Genomic DNA, 20,751 nt, shown 5'->3' on the forward strand with positions numbered 1-20,751 from the left:
AGATACCAGGGGTCGCTGACGGGCCACGTCCAATATGTAAATAGTCGAAGAAGTCTCGAGCTGAAGCGGTAAGCAAGGGGACAGAATATACCCTAACCATAATGAAAGAATCCTCCTTTTACATAATCAAAAAAGAAGCATTGAAGATGAGCAGAACAGAATCTCAACTCCCACGTCTATATAAAGCCCATCTATTCACATCCACCTCTCTATCTTCGCACATTGTTTTCCATCTCCCTGACCACATCTACAAAGCCTTCACCATACTCCGATCATCAAAAAGGTCCCTCAACAGCCCCTCCACACAGGCCTCCCGATCCACCGTCCCCATCGCATACGTCGACTCAAACGCGTAGATGCTGAGCTGCGCAAAGAACGGCCTAAGCACCTTGGCCACCAGCTCATCCTTCCTCTCAAAGCTCACGAGGTCGTCGCTGATGATGCCGCCGCGGCCCAGCAGCGGGAGACGGCGCGACCCGTTGTTGTGCGTCGCCATCTGCGCCGCCGTCATCGCGTCGTCGTGGCTGGCCAGCTGCGACGTCGACGAGGTCGAGCTCAGCTCCTCGGACATCTCGTCTACCAGGGCGACGGGCTTGTACGTCGCCGACCGGTACACGGCCTCGATGGTGTCCGTCACAAAGAGCCACTCGTGGAGCTGGAAATCGTCCGGGGCGACGCAGATGAGCAGGTCGAGCAGCTTGCAGGCCTGCAGGATGGCCGAGTTGACGTAAATCTCAGAGGCCGTGCTGTGGTCCGGAGCCACGATGGAGGATATGGCAGAGTGAATCTCCGCGTTGACCACCGGCCACAGCCTGGCCAGGTGGATGGGGCTGACCTTGAGCACCAGCGCCCTGATGACCATGTACACCTCTGCTCGCGTCGTCGACGACGGTGACGACGTCGAGGTGGCCCCGAATAGCTCAACCATTTTGTCAAAGATGACCGGAATGTCCGTGACAAAGGCGTCGTCCGCCGAGGCAAGAAGCAGCGTCGCGACTCTCCGCAAGTTGAGCTGCGTCTTCCGGTCAGCCTCGAGGCGGGCCGAGGTCGCGCCCACCCCAAAGACTATGCCCGCCGTCGTCGGTGCGCTGATGCGGCCGACAATCTCTGGTAGCCTCTCCTTATCCGTCAAGGCCCACTGTCGCAGCAGCGGCAGCCAGTCGTTCTGAACCAGAGTCAGGTTCATTGCGAAGAACTTGCTGTCGTTGAACGCGTCGCCGACATCCTTCTTCCACGTCTTCTGGTTGTTCTGCAGCCTCGACAGCTCGTGCAGGAGCTTCAGTGTACTCGCAGTAACAGAATCGGGGAATGCCTTGGAACGAAACGTTGGGCCAATCACGTTGGTGGATATCGTTCCAGCCGCCGACAGCACTCGATCCGGCTCAAGAAGGATCTTGGGCAGGTTTGGAACCACGGAGGCGAGAATGGCTACAACATCATCAGACCTCTCCACAGCCGCAGGGAATGTGCCACGGCGTTCCAGCTCGCCCTTGACGGCCTTTGTGCCCGACGTTCCGTTAGAACTTGTTGGATCAGCAAAGGTTGGTCTCGTCGTAAAGAGAGCAGTAAGGAGTCGTAGAAACAGGTCCTACACCAGAAAGAGGCGAGAGCAGTCAGTCACTATATCCCAAGGAGCTGCATATAGTTTTTACTTACGCCCAGTTCCCTACGCATCTTTCGCTGCTCTCCAAAGTTGGTGTTGTCGACCTTCTCCCCCAAAATGGCCGCAAACTCAAGAAGGCTAGGGAGCGTCTGTCGGTGAGGGAATGGGTTGTTCAAGAGGTCCTTGAGGAACGTTAAGCAGTCTTGCCATATCTCATCCATGGCATCGTCGTCAAGCGACCTAGCATATTCGACCAGAAAGACCACCAGGTCGGCGTCCTGAAGGGAGATGGTCATTGTGGACTTGCGGGAAGGCTCCAGGGCAGCTGGATTCGTGCGGCTATATATCGAGTTGAAAAGTGCCGGCATTGAATGTCTCGGCCTGGCGGCGTCTAGAGCGGCCAGAAAGTTGAACACCATGGCATGCTCTGCGGCGCTTGTTGAATTTCTCCAAACGTCAATCACCGTCTCGAGACTTTCTAGCGTCTCCGCCGTGAAGAGATGCTCCAGGAGCCGCCTTGCCCGGTTCCTCATCCTTAGAGACGTGTAGTTGAAGGATGCGGACGAGTTAATGTCCTGCGTGGTGGCATCTTCTCCTTGTCCCCATGTCCAGATGGAGAAGCACATTCGCACGGCGTCTTGGAAGGCCAGGTGGACAGTCAAGCGGTCGTTGGCCGTGGCACTCCGAGATTGAGGGGCATCCGATTGAAAGACACCCGACACCATGCTGCCGAAGAGAGATTGAGGCTGGTCCGGACCTTTCAGAGCCAAGGCCTGAGCTTCTTCGGCGAGTAGTTGATCATGTGCCTTTGCCAAAACTTGCTCCAAAGCGTTGAGAAGGTAAATGAGAGTGGATTCCGGCGTTGCGACCTCATTCTTGACTTCGTATGTATCGTCTTTGAACATGCCCTTCAAATGTGAGAACGTAACTCCGATTTGTTTGCATAGCGTCTCGACGAGGGGTATCAAAATCTGGAAGATGGACTGGGAGTAAAACGGCAAACATCTGCTGAGAAACGAGACCCAGCTATCCAGAACAAACTGGCTGTTCGTTGAGCTTAGGCCAGCCTGCAGGCATTTGAGCAGCTGAGGTGGCATTGTCATGGGAGGAGGTCTTGTGTCACCCGCAGAGATAGATGTCCGTACTGTATGCATCGGATCCGCGCTCGAGCGTCGCTTTTCAGCAGTTGACGGGATCGAAAGCTCTGCCGCTACCGCATCCTGTAGTTTCAGGGCGTCGAAGACGACGTCGAGTAAAAGGACTTGCACATATGGGTCGGGACTTCCAATGGACTTGAACAATCTATCAATCAGGACTTGGTCGAGATGAAGATCGGACAGAGGAGCAGCATGATGGCTTATGAGGAAATGATGGAGAACGGTTAGTGCATAACGATGCAACTTGGAGACCCTGGTGTTGAGGTCGTCGCTGGCAGAGTCAGAAGCATCAGCCATGATGCAGGCCATGCACACTCTGGCAAAGTAATCTTGTAATGTGATGTCGACCTCATCTCCACCAGCTGGAGACATCAAATGTCAGCAGAAGAACTGAGCGAACCTCAAAACAGAGAAAACATACTGGAAATCTGCACCTGTCCGCCATTGTTAAAGGAGAGGTGTTTCGTCACAAGTACCGCTCTTGAAGCTTCCCCAGAGCAGTCAAGAACATGGTGGAGAGTCCGTAGATAGTACAGGCATAGGTCGACATCGTCATCTTCGGTAAATACGAGGGTTTCGGGCTGACTCTTCTCGGAATGAGCAGTCCTCCCGACCGCGCGAAGACAAGGTATTTCCGCGAACTTGATAACAAAGAGTAGGAATAACCTGCGGGGAACGTTAGTACCAACCACAAACGTTTGGAACGACAGCAGCTACCTATCGATGCCAACCATGCTGTTGAGCCACGACTTGACCGTCATGAAGAGCTGAGTCCTGTCGTCTAGCAACCCATCCAGCACAAGGAATAGAGGCCGCGTTAACATGACCTCGTAATGGTCAGTCGCACTAAGCTTCTGGCCCAGTTTTGCTTCAATGGTAGGGATCTTGGGTCCACGACGATCGGATGGCGTATCCTGGAGGGTGTGAGACCAAAGAACGCCGAACGCGCGTCCAATATCTGCACCATCGGCAGCACTCTGCTCAACCAGGATACTTGCGAGTGAAGCTTCCACATCGCGGCGGGACAGCGAGAGGGCTGCTTGAAGCTGCCACAAGCACCGGACTGCTTCCACATGGTATTTGGGCTCAGAGGCAGACAGATACGACCATGCGTGCCGGACCAAGGGATGTACTAGCTCGGAGAGTTCTGATGTTGAAACTCGCTCGACGTAATGAAGCTGCGTGATCAAATGCAAGATGGAAGAAAAGTCTGAAAACCGCAGCGGCCGCTTCTTCACCAGTTTGGCCTTCAGAGAAGATACCAAAGTTGTCTCGTCGAACCGATAGTTCTTGGGCACTTTCAGCAAAATGAGTAGTAGGATTCTGATGTGGATGCTCAAGGAGCATGATGGCTGTTGCTCGGCCGTATCGTCAACGATGTACTTGATTGCTCTATCCAGAATCAGCTCGCCAGTCTCGACTTGAGAGAAAGGCGCCGGGGATGCGTCCAGGCTTCCTTGCCCGTGGATATAGAAATCTTGGATTTTCTTGAGCAGCTCCGCAGCCGACGGAGAGGAAACGCTGTCGGACACTTTCTTGCGACTGGCGTCGGCCATTGCTGGTTCAGCAAATGCTCGATCGGGCACCAGCTCAAGGAGAGAGACAACAATGCTAAGGACTTGTTCTCTCAACGATGAGTTACCGCCACCTTGCGAATTGCGTGTATCCTCCAACATGAGCAAAGCAGCGAGACAGGTCAAGGGAGCATGAACCGTAATCATCTCCTCTTCGCGCACATTGAAGTGAGTGATGATGAAGTTGACCAAGGACAGCTTATCGCTTCGGTCTTCGTGACTGAGATCTCCCGGGCTTATCGCCTGAGCCAGAAGCCCAACAAGCTCACTATAGATGAGGCCACTCTCGATGCCATCGAAGAAGACGCTTGCGCTGCGCAGCACCTCGGTGAATTCGGCTTTGGCGGGACCCTGTTTTTGAAATTGCCGCACACTTTCTACCACGGGAAGAAAGATGTCTGGAACGACAAGCCCACCGACTTCCCATCGATCCATCAGGGAGAGGCATATCCGGTATGGGCGAGTTCGTTCGGCAACTCCTCTATGCTTGGTGTCTCTGATCATCTCGAGAAGAGACTTGGTAAGCGGCTGCAGTCCATATTGTTCAAAGTAGCTGGTTCGGGAGGAAAGATGAGCTTGCGGGCCGTCTGCGGCGTTGCTGTGTAGCTCAGGGTTCTGTTCACTTTCGTTGCCTGTTGGCTCGGGACCGAGAAGCCATGCCCACAGGCGACGGTTCAGGCTCATATCTCGTCGAGTAACAACCCCGACTGCCGCCTTCAGGAGAAGTTCCAGGTCGCCAGGCTTGACTTGCGACTGCAACACATGGGAATTCAGGGGAAGATGGGAGACAAGTAAGTCGAGAAAGCCACGCTGGATCAACAACTGCTCATCGGAGAGTCCGCTAGCGAAGCACCTCACCAACAAACCGGGCTCTGGGGTTGTGACGATGGCGGCAACCTCACTGTTGAAGCTACCGTCGGCATTGTGTTGGCTAATATCACCACTAAATGTGCTAGCAGAGGCATCCCCGCCCAGCCTGGGAAGGTTGCGTATCAGGTAGGCGAGGGCGCCGGCGCGGCGGCTATGGCTCGTAACGGAGGCTAGGAAGAAGCATTGCCAGAAGAAGTCGTCCCCTGAGGCATGCTGCTCTGTAAGGACAACACTGTCTGCCGGCCGGATGGCCTCCTTGAAGCTCCCAACCAGCCGCAGCGTTCGATCAAAGTCCTCACTAGTCTCGTCTTCCAGCCCTGGTAGCAACGCTAGTATGATTGACTTCATCGCTGGTCGCAACGACCTGGCATCAATGCCCGTGAAGTGGCGCTCGAGGAGGTCGAGATACGGCGAGCGAACCGAAAGGGACGCGAAAGAGAGTGTAGGTGCCAGGCCTGGGAGATATAGAGGGAGATCACGAGACAGCCCATCCTTACCAATGGTTTCGAACACGTAGTTGTACACTTCGAGAGCTTTTTGGTGCACGCCTGAGGGTAGGGACGGGTTCAGGCATTGCGACAGACGTTTCGCGACTGTGATCTTGGAGGGGATGACGGAGACGTTGGGCGGTCGGGCTTGCAGGCTCTGTCCAAGTGATCAGTCAGTGTACTGTGTCGCAACTCGTATCACGGCGCCTTCGCTGGCTTGCGAATTGCCCAAGGCAAGTGCCTGACCTTGAGCAGTCTGTTGAGGAAGGATATGTAGTCGGCCCATTCCTCCAGGGCCGTCTCGAACAGCAGCAGCGCCTTGTCGACTCCGGCAGCGTATCTGCGGTAGGCCTTGTCCTTGATGGGGGCATCCTCTATGCTACTGGATCAGTGACACGGCCGAGAGAAGCTGTCCACGAGGCTTCCTACCCACCTCCGCCGAGCTGGTTCCTCCATTGCCGTGGAATGGGCGAGTCCCGCCCCGAGCTCTCTGGCGACCCGGATCGCACACCAGGGCCCAGTTCAAGCGCCATTATGACGGGCTGGTCGGTTCATGGGCGAGATCAATGACTGCGGCGTTGGGAAGCCAGGACGCGAGGCGCATAGCTGCAAGGAACAGCTGTGGATGCGATGTGTGTAGGCAAATCGACTGGTAGGGAGATGATGCAGTTGCGAGATGGTCGTTGGCAGCTTCAAGTCCACCTCATTCGCTGGGAGGCTACGTTTCAGTGCTTGCGCCCAAAGCTCCAGGCTCGAGGTACCTGTACCGGCAGACGACGTGCGCAGCCAACCCCACTAGAGGTGCTTGATTGGCGCTGGCTGACGCAAGGCTACCGATGATGTATGATGGGGGAAACAGTGCTTGTACATCACGGGGAATTGATGATATAAGGCAGGGAGACTCGAAGTAGCTATGGGAAACAATAGTTGGAGTGTTAAGCGTTCGTTATCCTGTATATACAGATTGAGTAAAGGTACCTACTACCTTAGGTGATAGTACTTGGGACGCTTGGAAGCACTCCGCAGCAGGAGAAACACAGCTCTACTCATACAAGGGGCCGCATTCGCAGGCCCTGGACCGCAAAGTACCCGGTACCTGGACTGGCCAGGCAGCGGCATCATTAAAACGGCTCCGAGACAGCAGCTCTCGCAGCTTCGCCTCTTGTCTCTCCTCTCCGTCATCGATGCTCTGCACCTGCAAACACCGTCGCCGCTCACCGCCCGCCGACGCAATGGCATGATGGGCATCCGGATCGCGCACCACTGCAGCCGTCAGATGATTGCCTGCTCAAGCCCGTCCTGAGATGCACCAGCGCTGCGACTCACGATGGGACAGGAGAGCGATTCCTCCCCCGAGGAGCAACAGCCCCCTCCGCTGCCTCCTCGGCCACGCGCGAGCAGCGCCGCCGACGCGAACGCGAATGCGAAGGCCCTGCAGGGCCAGGCGACCACCGCCATCACGCCGCTAGACATCCAGACATTGTCCTTTCCCGATGGCACGCGAGGGACCTTCTCCACGCCAACGGCCGCCCGGCCCGGGTCGACTCCCGGCAGTGGCTACGCATCGCCCAGCCGCCGGCCGAGCAACTCCGGCCTCGAGGCGGACGATGGCGCCAGCATCATGAGCTTTGCGCCGACGATGCGCCCGGCCGGAGACATTGCCAGCCTGCTGACGTCGTCCCTCAGCAGGAAGAGCGCGGCTTGGAACTCGCTCAAGTTGCAGGCAAATGTCCAGCCGTTTGAGAGACACCAGCGAGGCGCGCAGGACCGGCTTGCCGATTTCGAAAAGGAGTTTGCGCCGCTCCCCGACGAACACAACGAGTTCTTCAAGGACGACGAACGGCTGGCCATTTGGCGCTCGAAGCTCAAACAGTACATGATCCTGTCTTCGGCTGGCAAGCCCATCTGGAGCCGACATGGAGACCTCAACCTTATAAACTCGTCGATCGGAGTCGTGCAAACCATCATCTCCTTCTACGAAGGGGCCAAGAACCCCCTCCAGGGCTTTACGGCTGGCGATACCCGGTTCGTGGTATTGACTCAGGGGCCACTCTACTTTGTAGCCATCAGTAAGCTTGGAGAGAGCGATTCGCAGCTACGAGTGCAGCTGGAGGCCTTGTACATGCAGATTCTGTCAACGCTCACTCTGCCTTCCCTCACCAACATTTTTGCGAACCGGCCGTCCACCGATCTGCGCAAGCCTTTGCAAGGAACTGAGGCTTTGCTGTCCTCACTGGCGGACAGCTTCACAAAAGGGTCGCCCTCGGCATTGCTGAGCTCGTTGGAATGCTTGAAGCTGCGCAAGACCCAGCGGCACTCGATTAATAATACGTTTCTTAAATCAAGGGCCGACAAACTTCTCTACGGACTCATCGTGGCGGGCGGCAAGCTCGTCAGTGTCATTCGGCCACGGCGTCATTCCCTCCACCCCAGCGACCTGCAGCTCATCTTCAACATGCTCTTCGAGTCGGATGGCATCAAGGCCGGAGGGGGCGAAAACTGGATCCCGCTGTGTCTCCCCGCTTTCAACAACAAGGGCTATCTGTACATGTACGTGAGCTTCTTCGAAGGCGTGTCGGGCGAGCAGGCGACGGCACCGGCCGCGGCCGTGGGGCAGCCGGTCGATGAGGAAATTGCCATGATCCTCATCAGCGCGGACCGTGAGGCCTTTTTCAGCCTCAAACAGATGCGAGACGACGTCGCGCAGCAGCTGGCGAAGAACGGCAGCCTGGCTATAATCCGAGACGCCGCACGAGCCGGGCGCCCCAGCATGGCACAAATTGCCCCGGGCAGCCCGATCTGCCATTTCTTGTTTAAGTCGCGAGCGAATGTGCAGTTTTGCATGTCGGCGCTGGAGCCCGCCTTTGGGCATGTAGTTAAGAGGAGGCGGCTCATGACGGTGTATCACGAGCTGCACGCGGCAACCCACGCAAAGAATGCGCACCTCAAGATCCTGCAGCGTGTGAGCGACGACGCGACATCGCTCGCCTGGCTCACTCCCACATTTGAACTGTATTGCATTGGCGGGCCTAACTTGTCACGGGCAGCAATGGCGCAGGGCGCGAATAAGATTATGCAATGGATCAAGCGAGAGGAGCAACGGTTGTTCATCATTGGCGGCGGTGTATTTTGATGCCCTTCTCTGAACGTATTGAAGATGTGAAGAAAAAATTGTCATAAATCGTTATCATACAGATTTCCATTTTAACCAGCCCAAACCCAGGTGACAAGTGCCCTGGACTCCTGTTGATGGTATAACTCAGTGAAGATTGGCCACTGAACCAGTTGTCTTCTTTCTTCTTCTTCCGGTTGGATATCCTTTCTCCGAAGGTGTATACAATTGTCTGTTATTCCGCCGTAGTTGTTGCTCCTTGGTGGCCAATCCTGCTTTCTTCTCGGCCGTCTCGGTCTTCTCTCACACGAGCTTCTGGATTTCAGCAACGGTGATGATAGTCGGCGGCTGAGCGTGCGAGTTGCTGCGCTTCCCAAACATGGCCTCCACCGGCAAGCCGCTGATTCTCCTCGACGCCCTGGAATTCGCTCGCCCCTCGGCAACAAACCCGTCACCCAAACGAGCCGGGCGCTGCTGTCGCTTGATGGTCAGGGACCTCTTGGCCCACTGCAGGACCTTTTCGTTGACGCTCTCGCGGCGCTTAGGCACCTGCACCCAGGAGTCGTCGTAGCTGCGCTGGGGCGGCGCCTCGATCTTGTCCTTGGTCTCGACGAAGTAGGACGTCTTGGGCGGCTGCGGCGGGAGAGGGTCCAGGAAGGCCTCGGAGAAGGGGGCGTCGAAGTCCTCGCGGAAACGCGGGCTGCGCATGGGGCTGCGCGGCTGGAATTGCAGGTCCGTCTGGCTCATGGCGGGCATCTGGAGGTGGAAGTCTGGTTTGCGGAGAGACATGGCGATGTATATAGTAGAAGTAAAAGAGTCTGTTGGTGTCAAGAGTACAAAGTAATAGAAGAAGAAGAGGCCTTGCTTGTTCCAAGGACGTTTGTTGAAAAGAACGAATGTATGTTATATCAAAAGAGTGCGTGTATGTCAAAAGAGTGTGTATGGAAATAACGAAGGTGGTGTTGAAAAGAAAGAAGACGAAGTCGGTCAGGTCATTGAAAGAAGACGGTATCCGTGAAGAAGAAGACCGGAGCAGACAGGGTAATATGATGCTGGCTCCTTATGTAGAAGACAGTCGCTCGGTCATTGATCCCACGAGGCTTCCCTTAGAACCTCAGACTCATCTGCCGAAGAAAAGGTACGGCCGCAAGGTTTTGATGAAAGTTTAAAAAGTCGACGGTTGACGAGATGAAAGAACAAACTTTGTTAGAGCCGAAAGAAAAGGGTAGAAGAAATAAAAGCAGGGCGAGAGAGGAGCACAGTTTAAAAATAAACAAGGAAAAAAAAAAAGTTGTGCTGCAGGTACACACACTTCTCACACACACACTCGTGCCTTGCATGGATTGTCATGCACGACTCTTTTTTTCCTCGTCTGTAACTGTTCCCCATCGTTCCCAACCATACAGTATTACCGTAATAACCGAGAGAGCATCGCCAGACCCGGAACCACCAGACATGCAAGAGACAGGTCGAGGATTGCCGCATGCCGCCACCCACTTCAACCCACTCCGCTGCCCACCCGTGCCCCTGACTAGAGCCAGACTTGCGGGGATGCAGCCAGTCAAGATCCGGCGATGGCCCTCTGTGGCCCCTCATCAGGGGTTTTTGGGGGCGCTAGGGTTCAGGCCCGGCAGAGCTGTCTGCGTTGATCGGTTGAAGAAGACGCGGTGGTTGCGAGCTGTTTGCCGAGGGAAAGTCTATCTTGTTACGAGGACGCAGGGAGGGGTTTTGTCGATGCTGTTGGTGAGGAGTCGATCCATCACTGATATCAACTGGAGGTTGACAATGATCTATTCACTCTTACACGCTTCGTGTAAAATACCTACACAAGGCAGGCTTCATCTTGTTTCCACGTTAATCTCCGATCCTATTCTAGAACAACTGTCTCGGGCCACTGCCGACGCTTCTATTAAAGCGAGACCCAAATAGGTGCGGCTACGGGGCAATACCACGACCCAGCGTGCAAAGAATCGGGGGAGCCCTGGCCACTGAGACACGTGAGCCGTCCACGATGGGAAAAATCATTTCGCCAAAGTGCCCGCATAAACGAGGCCGGCATCACCTGTCTGTCTGTCATACAAGGCGCGTAACATTACACTGCACGCGGCGGGCAAGGGAATCCAACCGAAGGGAGGAGAAATTCAGAGGGAATAGTGAAGATGCACATCCCCGTCGCTTGGCAGCGAACAGAGTTCAGTAGCTACGTCTCATATTGATGCAGGGCGCGGCTCGCCATTGGCCGAGATGCCCTCCATCTCAGTAGTCCGACTGCCTCTGGGTAAATGCCGGGTTCCTGGATTCCACGAGACTCGCAGCACCCTGTATAAGGTACCTATTAGCAGCACTGCTGGGCGTGGTATCGTGAGTTCGAAGCGGCATGATTCCGCTGCTCGAGATTGGGCCACCGGTCTTTGTTTTGCGGCCGTTCGGTTAATTGCAGCTCCTACACCCATTGATTAGAGTTTACGCGGGCCCAGTGGCGACATGGATGTGCCCTGGATTGGAGGCATCTGCTGGATGTCGACTGTTTTCTGTCTGAGTCCTACGAGATCCTGCCTTATCTCACGAGGTTATCATGTACATCGAACCAGGCTGCCATGTGGTGTGGGCTATCGGGGCACTGCAGAGGTTCGGGGGCCATCACATTACATCTGAGAACAACCGATTTGCTCAGTACAACACATCCGGTGCTGGGTTTGGAGGCATTCTCCCGGGGCAACGGTAACATCATTCTGGCTTCACGGCGACATGTGTGGAAAATGGCAAATGCTAATGGGGGTCAGACTTGCGTTCGAGGAAGAAGCCTATGAACATGAGGGCAGTGAAGCTGTGCCCCTGCTTCCCGGACGTGACACTGAATCACATGCATTCGCTCTTGATCTTGGGGTGATGACCACGCAGGTGGTTACAGACCATCTCTACCTACTCTTGAGCCCTGCACTTGTCAATCCTCTCATCTCAACACCAAGTAATGCTGGTATATGAAGTCGGAATTCCTCCTCTCCGTATCTGCACGTCAAGAAATCTTGCTCACCTGAAAGATCGACTCACACAAGCCACCTTCGCCCATTGCGATACCCATCGCTGCCGCTACGACCAGTTCATATCATGGCTGAACTCAAAGTCTCCCGGAGGTACCCTTATGGGACTGATGAACTGCCGAGCACTTTCACTCTCGGATCCATTGGCTGACAGCGACAGTGACGCATCGTGGCTTCCTCCTCTAGGATTGAAAAGCACTGGCTTCCCTCCACGGTCGAACCTTCCCCTCTGCAACATGCCATCCTCGCTAAAGGCTCCGAAAGCTAAGGCAAGCACAAGTTCCCGCCTTGCCTTCTCAAAAGCCCTTGACCCTCCATCTTCCGCTGCCTTGTCTCGACTTTTCTTTTCATCTTCCCATGGAGGTGCTTGTGCCAAACTGCCGGCCGCCCGCGATTTCTTGGAGTTGGTTTATCGCCCCGAGTTGGAGTTCTGGAGCTTTTTGATTCCCACGTGTCGATTTGTCGTCTTTGGTTTCCCCGTTTCTTGATCTGGTCCCTGACTGAGTCCTCACCTTTTATCTTACATCTGTATTCTTCCCCGGGTTGCCCGGGGATTGATGCGTTTCCATGGACGCTGCCCGGCTACGCCAGAGGTCTGCCAGTCATAGCTCGCTGCGCAGCCAGTATCGATATCAGTCCAGAATGACCAGCTACAATAATCCCCGTCCCTCGGGTCAGAGACATCCGTTACGCGGCGTCAACGGGCATGCCGCTCTTCTGCGCTCCCCCGGGCCCCTGGAGAGCATGCTCAAGACCACAACCGAAACCGGAGACATCGGCATCTTTTCCATCAGGCCCAACTCTTCATCAAACTTTGGGCGTCCGACGAGGTCCAGGTCGCATCCCAGGGAGGCAGTCGTGCCTTTCCCGCCACGCCCTTCAGGATACGATGAGAACTACTACTACCACCCCGAGGACCACAGGAGGATGCGGTCGTATCGCGACACCACGTCTGAAATTATTTCCCTCTATGGCTCTGAAAGCCAGCAAACGCTCTTTTCGTCCGTCTCTCCAGCCAGTCTTGAGGATGACCCCAGATCGTACTCCATGACAACAACAAGCTCAAAGCGAATTCCATCTCAGAAGTCTACGGGTACACTGCAGAGCCAGTCAAGTGGGAGTGGTTACCAACGTCCGAGATCTCCCTTTCCATATCCAACTCGACTGAAGCGCCCGGGAGTCCGCCCGGCCTCTCCAGCTCTCAGGGACAATGGGGATGTTGACTACAGTAGAATGGTTGAGCTTGATCGGTTTTCCCAAGTTTGTCATCTTCTCCCATGCTTTGCTCAAGGCTTTGTGTTACTGACAATTTCGCAGAGAACTATTCATGGGTCATACAAGCCTAGTTTTTCCCAGGGCTCTCGACGGCCCCTTCCCATGGCCTTCCGCCCCGATGTCAATAGGTCAACAAACTCTCTGCCATCGAGATCACGGCACTCGCCCTATCTTTACGCACCAGTTCCCTGCCATGCCAAACCGAGTAGTTCTTCTTTGCCATGGGGAACGCCCAGGCAGTCGAGTCGGCATCAACGAGTCTCTGCGGACCAAAGCACTCGCTCGCCTAGTCTCACGTCTATTGTCGAGATGTACGATAGACCGACTACGTCGAATTCTAACTGCGCCCCTTCCATCCAATCCCCTGGTCCTTTATTCTACGACTACAGTGAGCAATTTGAAGACGAGCCGCCTTGGGACGGGGAGATGGACGTACCATTACACCCCATACCCAAGAGAGCTGAAAACATTCGTCAATCTCTGCTGCTAATGAACGACATCGAAGGAAACTTTGATCTCGGTGGTAACTATTCGGATTCGATAAAATCTGATGCACAGGACGCTGAGAACCCCTCAGCAGAGCCGTCTCAATCATCAGATGCCGCAGCTTGCAACACTAAAGAAGCGGAAACCAAGCAATCGGCTTCTCGTGACGAACGACATGCTATAGAAAGGCACTCGGCTGCCCAGTCAAGTCCAGGCGACGTCCCTTTGATTACTATTTCTGATGAAGAAAAGAGCCAGGTGCAGAGCTTGCAGGATGATGCATCGCCAGACATGGAGGCAGATGCGACCGATATGCTTTCACTGGTGAGCGATTCGGCTTCATCGAGGTCAAACTCTCCGCTGGAAACCCCTTCGAAAGTGACCGAGACCAAATTTGACGTGCTGAGCGAATCTCGGAGCCAACAGCCGTCTCAGGATGGTTTTTCCAAGCTGAGATATTCGCTGGATCCAGCACTCTCCGAATTCGCTTCAATCGTGACATCCTTTGATCGATTAGGACGAGTACCATCCGCCAACGACAGCGAGGCTCAATCCATGAGCGGAGAGCGCCATGATGCCTCTGTGTACCAACAAGGCGAGCTGCATCCCGGTGCTCTGAAACGGTCGAGTAGGTGGCCGTCACCGACACCGCCACAGAGGATCGAGGAGGAAGGCGGCGTGTACAAGAAACGCCATCGCAGGAACGGCGCGGCTTCGCGAATCAGCTTAACTGGCATCGTCCCAGACAGCTATATAAAGCGGACGCCTCAGCGGCGTAACAGTCTACAAATTCTCTCACCGGAGCCAATCTCGCCCGTACGCCAGCTGAGAGTCAAAGAGAGTATACCTCAGCTGATGAAAGCCTTGCCTCCGCTGCCAAGGGAAGCTGAAAAGTTATCAGGCTATGGTACTGCGCGTATACCAACGCCGTGTGATTACCTGGAGAATGTCCCCTTGATGTTGAGCAGAGACGGTCTTGCAGAAATGAAGCTGCAGTTGAAAGCGAAGCAGAAGATTGCACCACCCACCACACCGCAAGGCCCACAGAACACTCAGTCAAGAATCAGAGTGAGAGCCTATGCGACACCGTCCTCCTCTCTCGGCAATTTTGGTGGTGCACCGTGCTCGGCTTCTTCTGAGAGACCAACGTTTAACAGCACTCAGGACTACTACAGCTCAGCATCACGGTCAAGACTCCGGCTCAACGCATCACCGAGTCAAGTCGGGCAAGGTCGGCCGGATCAGAGCGGGCTTTCGCCATTCAACACCCGACTGAAACAATGCAACTCGCTGGCAGAGCTTACGCCGTGTATCAAAAGGGGGACCTTCAATGAGCGGGTTGAAATGGACAGGGGCAACAAGGGACAGGTATCGAGCTTTGATTCGAGCAGTTGCAACTCAGTGGCAGTAGAGGGAAAGCCTATTCAATTTGAGCCATCCCCTCCGCCATCTCCTCAGCCATCTGATCAGTTCAATATCCCCTATCCACCCTCACCTGCCAAGGCAGAGGTACATCCGAGTGCCATCCCACCACTGAATAGCGGTGCTGTATTGATCCAGACAGGCGACAGCTGCGTTGATTACCAACCAAAAGGACCGCGCGGGCTTCGGAACAAGCTCTCGATGCTTCGGCTACGATTCGCCAGCACGCAGAAGTACAATGGCACGATACTGCCCGTCATTCGCTCGGAACCAAATACGTTTCCTTCCCCTGCAATAACGTCCTATCAAGACACAAATGACTGGTACGACGCAGGGATCATTCGAAACCAGGAGCAAGCGGCTGTTGAACCGGAGAAGGTGGAATGGCGCGTCAAGAGGTGGGCAAGAGATGCTAGGAAGGCCGTTCGTCTATATGTCAAGAGAACCCTGGAACGGTCTCCCAGGGCAAGCGCGTGATGACGGGAAGATTGGTCTTCAGTTCTGGATGAGTGTCTCTAACACTATATGGTCTTCTGAACATGGCAAGCAGCTCTTCATCATGAGTGTCTACGGTGGTAATGGAAGTAGTGAGAGAAGAGGAATTTTGTGGCATGACCGAGGGGGTTTGTGAGTTATACACTAGCTTTTAGAATACCTAACCAAGTATGCTTGAGCAGCTGAAGTCAATGACACATACTTTAATTCAGCTTGATCGGAGTGCGTTCCCGACGGGCGTTTTGATCCCTATTTCAGGCACATGCCTCGTGCGGGATGCCCGATCTTAGCCTTGTTTGGTCCAATCTGGTCGATTGGCGTCTTGGGTAATATGACAAACACGCACCATCGCTTGCGGAGGCGCAACTCCGCCCCGATCAGCCCTATAGCTGGCAGCGTGAAGGCTGCCTTTAAGAATGCCTGGATGGATGGGATATGGCTCTTATCGCAGATTCAGTATCCAATGCAGGTTTCAGCTTTTCAAGTTGTTTCTTAAACATTGATAGGTGGTACTACCGTTCCCATAGTATTTGTACATGGAAAAGAGACAAGTATATATATACCATGTAGAACCCTTTTATCACTGGAGTTGCAAGGCCCTGGATAATCTTGTAGTCTCAATTCGAATAGCACAATGAATACCACGCCCATCATGACTGGGCAACAGGCCCGACTCGCCGCGCGAAACGGGACACACACGACGTCGACTTCAGGCCTGGTATCCGGGCATCTCCAAGCCAACCTCATCATCCTACCTTCACGATACGCGAGCGACTTCCGCACTCTCTGTGCCCGCAACCCCGTCCCATGCCCTCTGATTGCCGAGTCTGCAGCCAAAGGCTGTAGCGATGCCGTCGTGTCTCACATCAAGAACCTCCGCGGCGACGAGATCCTCGGACGAGGGAGCGATATAAGGCGAGACGCGCCCCGGTACATGGTCTACCGGGACTCGAAGCTGTCAAAGAGCCATTGCGAGAACGTGATGGCGGAATGGACGAGCGACCACATCGCGTTCCTGATCGGCTGCTCGTACTCGTTCGAGACGGCGCTGGCGGAGGCGGGCCTGCCGCCGCGGCAGCTGGTGCAGGGGCGCAACGTGCCGATGTACAGGACGACGATGGGGTTATGCGCGGCGGGGGTGTTCCGGAGCGGGACGTACGTGGTGTCGATGAGGCCGTACAGGAGGCGGGACGTGGAGCGAGTGAGGGAGGTGACGAGAAGGTTTGGCACGATGCACGGGGAGCCGGTGGATTGGGGGTGGGATGCGGTGGGCAGGCTGGGGATTGGGGATATTGATGGGCCGGAGTGGGGGGATGGCCCGCTGGATGAGGGTGGGAGGATGGGGTTTGGGAGGGCGAGGGAGGAGGAGAGGCTTTTGAGAAGAGGGAGTGATATTGGTGAGATTGAGGATGAGGATGAGGATGAGGAGGTTCCTGTGTTTTGGGGTTGCGGAGTGACGCCTCAGGAGGCGGTGATGAGGGCGGGTTTGGAGGGGGTTGTGATGGCGCATGCGCCGGGGCACATGTTGGTGTTGGATGCGAGGGATGAGGATATTGTAGAGTGAGTGAGTGAGTTGTGATGGGAGACTATATACAACTCCAGTCAGCATCCTTGGTGGCGTTGAAGGCGCCGACTGACCAACTGGAGGTCATTCCGGTCGGCGTCCGATGAGACGCTTGAAGCGCCAACGCCGATTTTCTAGGTGAAGGCTAGGGGACTAGTCGATTAGGTAGGCGGTAGTGCCAACAGAAGGGCACATCAATGCAACCTTGGCTGGAGCCTCACTCGTCCGTCATCGGTTGGTGTTGCATTTTCTCACTCGACATCTTCTCCTTTCATTCACGCGGCATCTCAACCAATTGAGTTTACAGCACTCGACCCTTTATCAGACATCACCAACAGCCTTTGTGGCAGCTATATAGACCCGACGCAGCGCAACAATGGAAGAGCCCCTCTTGGGAGACTCCATCAGGACATCGTGAGCCCCTCCACCTCGGCAGCTCCAAGTTGAACTTATGCTAACCAAACGGCCGACCCAGCTGTGAGCGATGCCGTCGTCGCAAGGTCCGTCTTGCGTCCTATCCCGTGGCTCCCGATGGGCGCGTTCTGAGGCTGACGCTGATTATCCTTGCACCTGTAGATCAAATGCGATCGGAAGCGTCCCTGTTCCAGATGCACCAAGGCCGGCACTGAGTGCGTTCTCCAAGGCATTGGAGAGAAGCAGCGGTAAGGCGGACGCCCGTCGTGGCTCGACTATACACTGGTAGATGGCTCTGTATACTGACGGCGATGCCGAGCAGGCCGGTCTCAAAGAGCTATGTCCAGGCTCTCGAAGGCCAAATCGCCGCGCTGGAAACAGTGATTCACAAGCTCGCTCTGGCAGACGACGCAGAGCGGACCCAGATCATCTCTGAGCTTTCACTTAGCTCGGTGGCTCCCAGCTTGCCACTGTCCGAGGCTGGCCCGGCCGACATCAAGACGGATCCGAGCCTTGCCGCTGCTCGAGTCAAGTCCGGTCAGCTCAGGCGGCTGCGAGGGAGCAACGCCGCGCAGTTCTTTGGCGGGACGAGCTTACTCCAGATACACTTTTCCCAAAAGTCATCGGTTGCCGCCAACTCCACGGCCTTGGAGTCTTTGGCTATTACCGATACCCAACCCTACAGCAACAGCCCCGGCATCGGCGTCGCCAACAACAGTAACCCCAACTTGGACCTGAGCGAGCTGTATGGCGAGTTTGAGGATATCAGCCCTATGGGTGCATCGTTTCAGTATGAACCTCACCATGAGACTTCGCAAAAGATGATGTCGCGATTCTTCCAGGAGGTATATCCGTACAACATGGTTGTGTATCGCGAGTATTTCCTGAGAGATTACGATGTTGGTTCGGGGAAGTACTACTCGGACGTTCTGTTTTACTCCATCTGTGCCCTGGGAGCTCTCCAGTACGACGATATGCTCAACCTCTCCGACATCTTCGCGGGCCAGGCGCAGACCCTCCTCTACTCAACGCTCGACAGCCCCGACCTGACGGTTCTCCAAGCTCTCGTCCTGCTAGGCTACCGCGAGATTGCCGTGGGACGGGCATCCAAGGGCTGGCTGTTCTGCGGCATGGCTTTCCGCCTCGCGCACGAAATGGGCCTTCATCTCGATCCCACCAACTGGCAAGGCCAGGCCCACGAGACGAGCGGCGACAGGGAAATCCTGCGCCGAGTCTACTGGGCAGTATTCACCGCCGACAAGCAGCTCAGCCTCTATTTCGGGAGACCTCCCGCCCTGTACCCCAGCGAGTCGGACGTGCGTAACACCATTCGGCTGCAATACCCCCCTGGCTGGCAAGGCCTCTTGGAGACGTACATTTGCAAGGGAGCGTCGGCCAATGAGTGGGACAAGGGCGTTACGCTCGTGGGCTCGTTCATCTACCGAGCCGAACTGGCCAAGATCATTCATCTCATCATCACTGATTTGTTCGAGAACCGGAGGGGAGGCGCAGATCCTACCATTATCGCGACCAAGACGCGGAGGATACACGTCTTGTTGACAAGATGGCTCACGAGCATCCCCAGTTCGTTGCACTGGAACCAGTGGACGGTTGGTCAAGTGCCTCCATACGTTTTGCATCTACAGTAAGTTGGATCAGTTTGCCTTCGCACAATCTCCATCCCTTGTACGGTCGGAAGTCGTCCTTCACCATGACTGATCCAGATATCAATAGCATGATGTTCCATACCATCATGATCATCCTCCACCGCCCGCCTTCGCACATGTTCGAGAACCCGGGCATCGCAGAAAGCGAAGACGTGGAGATTTGCTACGAATCTCTACAAGCAATCCTCCGTCTCATGCGCAGCTACTCCCGCTACTACCGCTACCGGTCCCTGCCCCTGGACTTTGTGCACACGCTCTCCACCGCCGCAAGCACCGTCATGATGAAGCGCTTCCTCCAAAAGGCCTCGTGGAGCGACCCGGACATTGAGCGCGCGCTGTCGCTCATCATGCAGGCCATGGACGAGATCCAGAACACCTGGCCGTGCGTGCGGGAGATTCGGGACGTGCTCCTGCAGGCGCAGCAGACGCAGGCGACGATGCCGCCGGAGGATCCCCTCAACGCGCCGGGCCTGATGAACGGGCTGGAGGTGAACCAGGATGACTTCCTGGCGAATCTGGGGGATGACATTGGGACGCTGATTACGGACGAGTTTCTGAGCGCGCAGGTTCCTGTTCTGGAACAGGAGTTGGAGCCGTTCGACTTCAATCAGTTGGCGGGACCTCCTTGAACGCGCTGGCCTTACGACATGATACTTTTTGCTCTGCCCAACTCGCAGTTATGTGCTGCACCTATCATCAAGGGGCGTGAGGGGACATGTTCCTCCTTATGCCTAAATCAAGGGTTATGAGTATGGTCCGTAAGAGGGATCATCCCGAAGCATCGCCTATCCGCACTCCGAGGACACATCCGGAAGAATTGGGTAAATCCAACCCGCGCGGCAAACCAACGACTGGGAGGCATCGGTCAAGGATGATGGCCAGAACAGTTGCCGTTTACCGGAACAAGACACCAGGCTGCGGCCATGCGGAGCCTTGCATCTGTACCACTCCATATGTACTCTGGAGGTCTGGAGGGTGATTCACCGCCACGTCCACGCGACAGCCGGATCGGAGCCCAAACGGCCGTGGACATGCTCTGTCCTCGGATACTACTAAAATACACTTTGGGGGCGATGCGCTTTTCATCTCGAGCCACAGCACAGGGGACGTTTGCCCAACTCGCTTCCTTCTAGGCCGGTTGGAAGGGGAAAGCCGTTTGGCGGCTGACTTACGGTCTTCTCTGTTGGGCGTCTGTTAAGTTAATCCCGAGATGTGCAGAGAAAGGGAGAACTAATATTTGGGCACCGCACTCTGTAAAATAGAGCAATGCAGTCTTTGGGGATAGAGGAGATGTCACCTTCTGTGACCATCACGATAGTCCTCTTTCTCCAGCTTGTTCTAAACCAAAAAGAAGCCTCGGCTCCTTGGATGCTAAAAAAAGAATCGCCCTGACGGGAAGAGTGGGGAGCGCCAAGGCTGTTTGTTTACACCTTATTCTTTGGGCTTAGGCTGGCTGGGAAATTGGCTTTCACAGTATGTCCGTATGCTATGTAGTATGCTATTGATAGAGTGCAAAGATCCATGCTTGCCTTGGGATCTTGTTTGTGTTGGTATTCAGTCAGGGGAAGCATTACAATGCTCTT

At 55.1% G+C, this 20,751-nt stretch overlaps 6 protein-coding genes across 6 annotated transcripts; 4 read left to right on the forward strand and 2 right to left on the reverse strand.

Annotated features, from left to right (window-relative positions):
* Nucleotides 1–247: 247 nt before the first annotated feature.
* On the reverse strand, nucleotides 248–6,225 carry BBK36DRAFT_55258 (hypothetical protein; the record flags this gene model as incomplete). The annotated part of the gene is made up of 6 exons (XM_024898247.1): nucleotides 248–1,588; nucleotides 1,657–3,122; nucleotides 3,182–3,426; nucleotides 3,478–5,849; nucleotides 5,939–6,066; nucleotides 6,126–6,225. The coding sequence occupies 6 exons, from the start codon at nucleotides 6,223–6,225 to the stop codon at nucleotides 248–250; spliced, it is 5,652 nt and encodes a 1,883-aa protein (XP_024748721.1).
* Nucleotides 6,226–7,019: 794 nt separating this feature from the next.
* BBK36DRAFT_1121520 (DUF254-domain-containing protein) lies at nucleotides 7,020–8,825 on the forward strand (the record flags this gene model as incomplete). Its single annotated transcript, XM_024890832.1, has 1 exon — nucleotides 7,020–8,825. One exon carries the CDS (start codon nucleotides 7,020–7,022, stop codon nucleotides 8,823–8,825), a length of 1,806 nt encoding a protein of 601 aa, XP_024748722.1.
* A 282-nt stretch (nucleotides 8,826–9,107) lies between these two features.
* BBK36DRAFT_1122462 (hypothetical protein) lies at nucleotides 9,108–9,593 on the reverse strand (the record flags this gene model as incomplete). Its single annotated transcript, XM_024890946.1, has 1 exon — nucleotides 9,108–9,593. One exon carries the CDS (start codon nucleotides 9,591–9,593, stop codon nucleotides 9,108–9,110), a length of 486 nt encoding a protein of 161 aa, XP_024748723.1.
* A 2,819-nt stretch (nucleotides 9,594–12,412) lies between these two features.
* Nucleotides 12,413–15,505, forward strand: BBK36DRAFT_5849 (hypothetical protein; the record flags this gene model as incomplete). The annotated part of the gene is made up of 2 exons (XM_024898308.1): nucleotides 12,413–13,102; nucleotides 13,160–15,505. The coding sequence occupies 2 exons, from the start codon at nucleotides 12,413–12,415 to the stop codon at nucleotides 15,503–15,505; spliced, it is 3,036 nt and encodes a 1,011-aa protein (XP_024748724.1).
* Nucleotides 15,506–16,157: 652 nt separating this feature from the next.
* BBK36DRAFT_1205306 (DUF1445-domain-containing protein) lies at nucleotides 16,158–17,087 on the forward strand (the record flags this gene model as incomplete). The annotated part of the gene is made up of 3 exons (XM_024897351.1): nucleotides 16,158–16,854; nucleotides 16,907–16,911; nucleotides 16,950–17,087. The coding sequence occupies 3 exons, from the start codon at nucleotides 16,158–16,160 to the stop codon at nucleotides 17,085–17,087; spliced, it is 840 nt and encodes a 279-aa protein (XP_024748725.1).
* A 376-nt stretch (nucleotides 17,088–17,463) lies between these two features.
* BBK36DRAFT_1135787 (hypothetical protein) lies at nucleotides 17,464–20,169 on the forward strand (the record flags this gene model as incomplete). Its single annotated transcript, XM_024892759.1, has 8 exons — nucleotides 17,464–17,501; nucleotides 17,563–17,587; nucleotides 17,664–17,749; nucleotides 17,824–19,146; nucleotides 19,236–19,815; nucleotides 19,854–19,863; nucleotides 19,935–19,949; nucleotides 20,030–20,169. The coding sequence occupies 5 exons, from the start codon at nucleotides 17,464–17,466 to the stop codon at nucleotides 19,795–19,797; spliced, it is 2,034 nt and encodes a 677-aa protein (XP_024748726.1). The 3' UTR covers nucleotides 19,798–19,815; nucleotides 19,854–19,863; nucleotides 19,935–19,949; nucleotides 20,030–20,169.
* Between the last annotated feature and the right edge of the window lie 582 nt (nucleotides 20,170–20,751).

This window comes from Trichoderma citrinoviride (genome assembly GCF_003025115.1).
Source record: "Trichoderma citrinoviride strain TUCIM 6016 unplaced genomic scaffold BBK36scaffold_9, whole genome shotgun sequence".
NCBI classification, from domain to species: domain Eukaryota; kingdom Fungi; phylum Ascomycota; class Sordariomycetes; order Hypocreales; family Hypocreaceae; genus Trichoderma; species Trichoderma citrinoviride.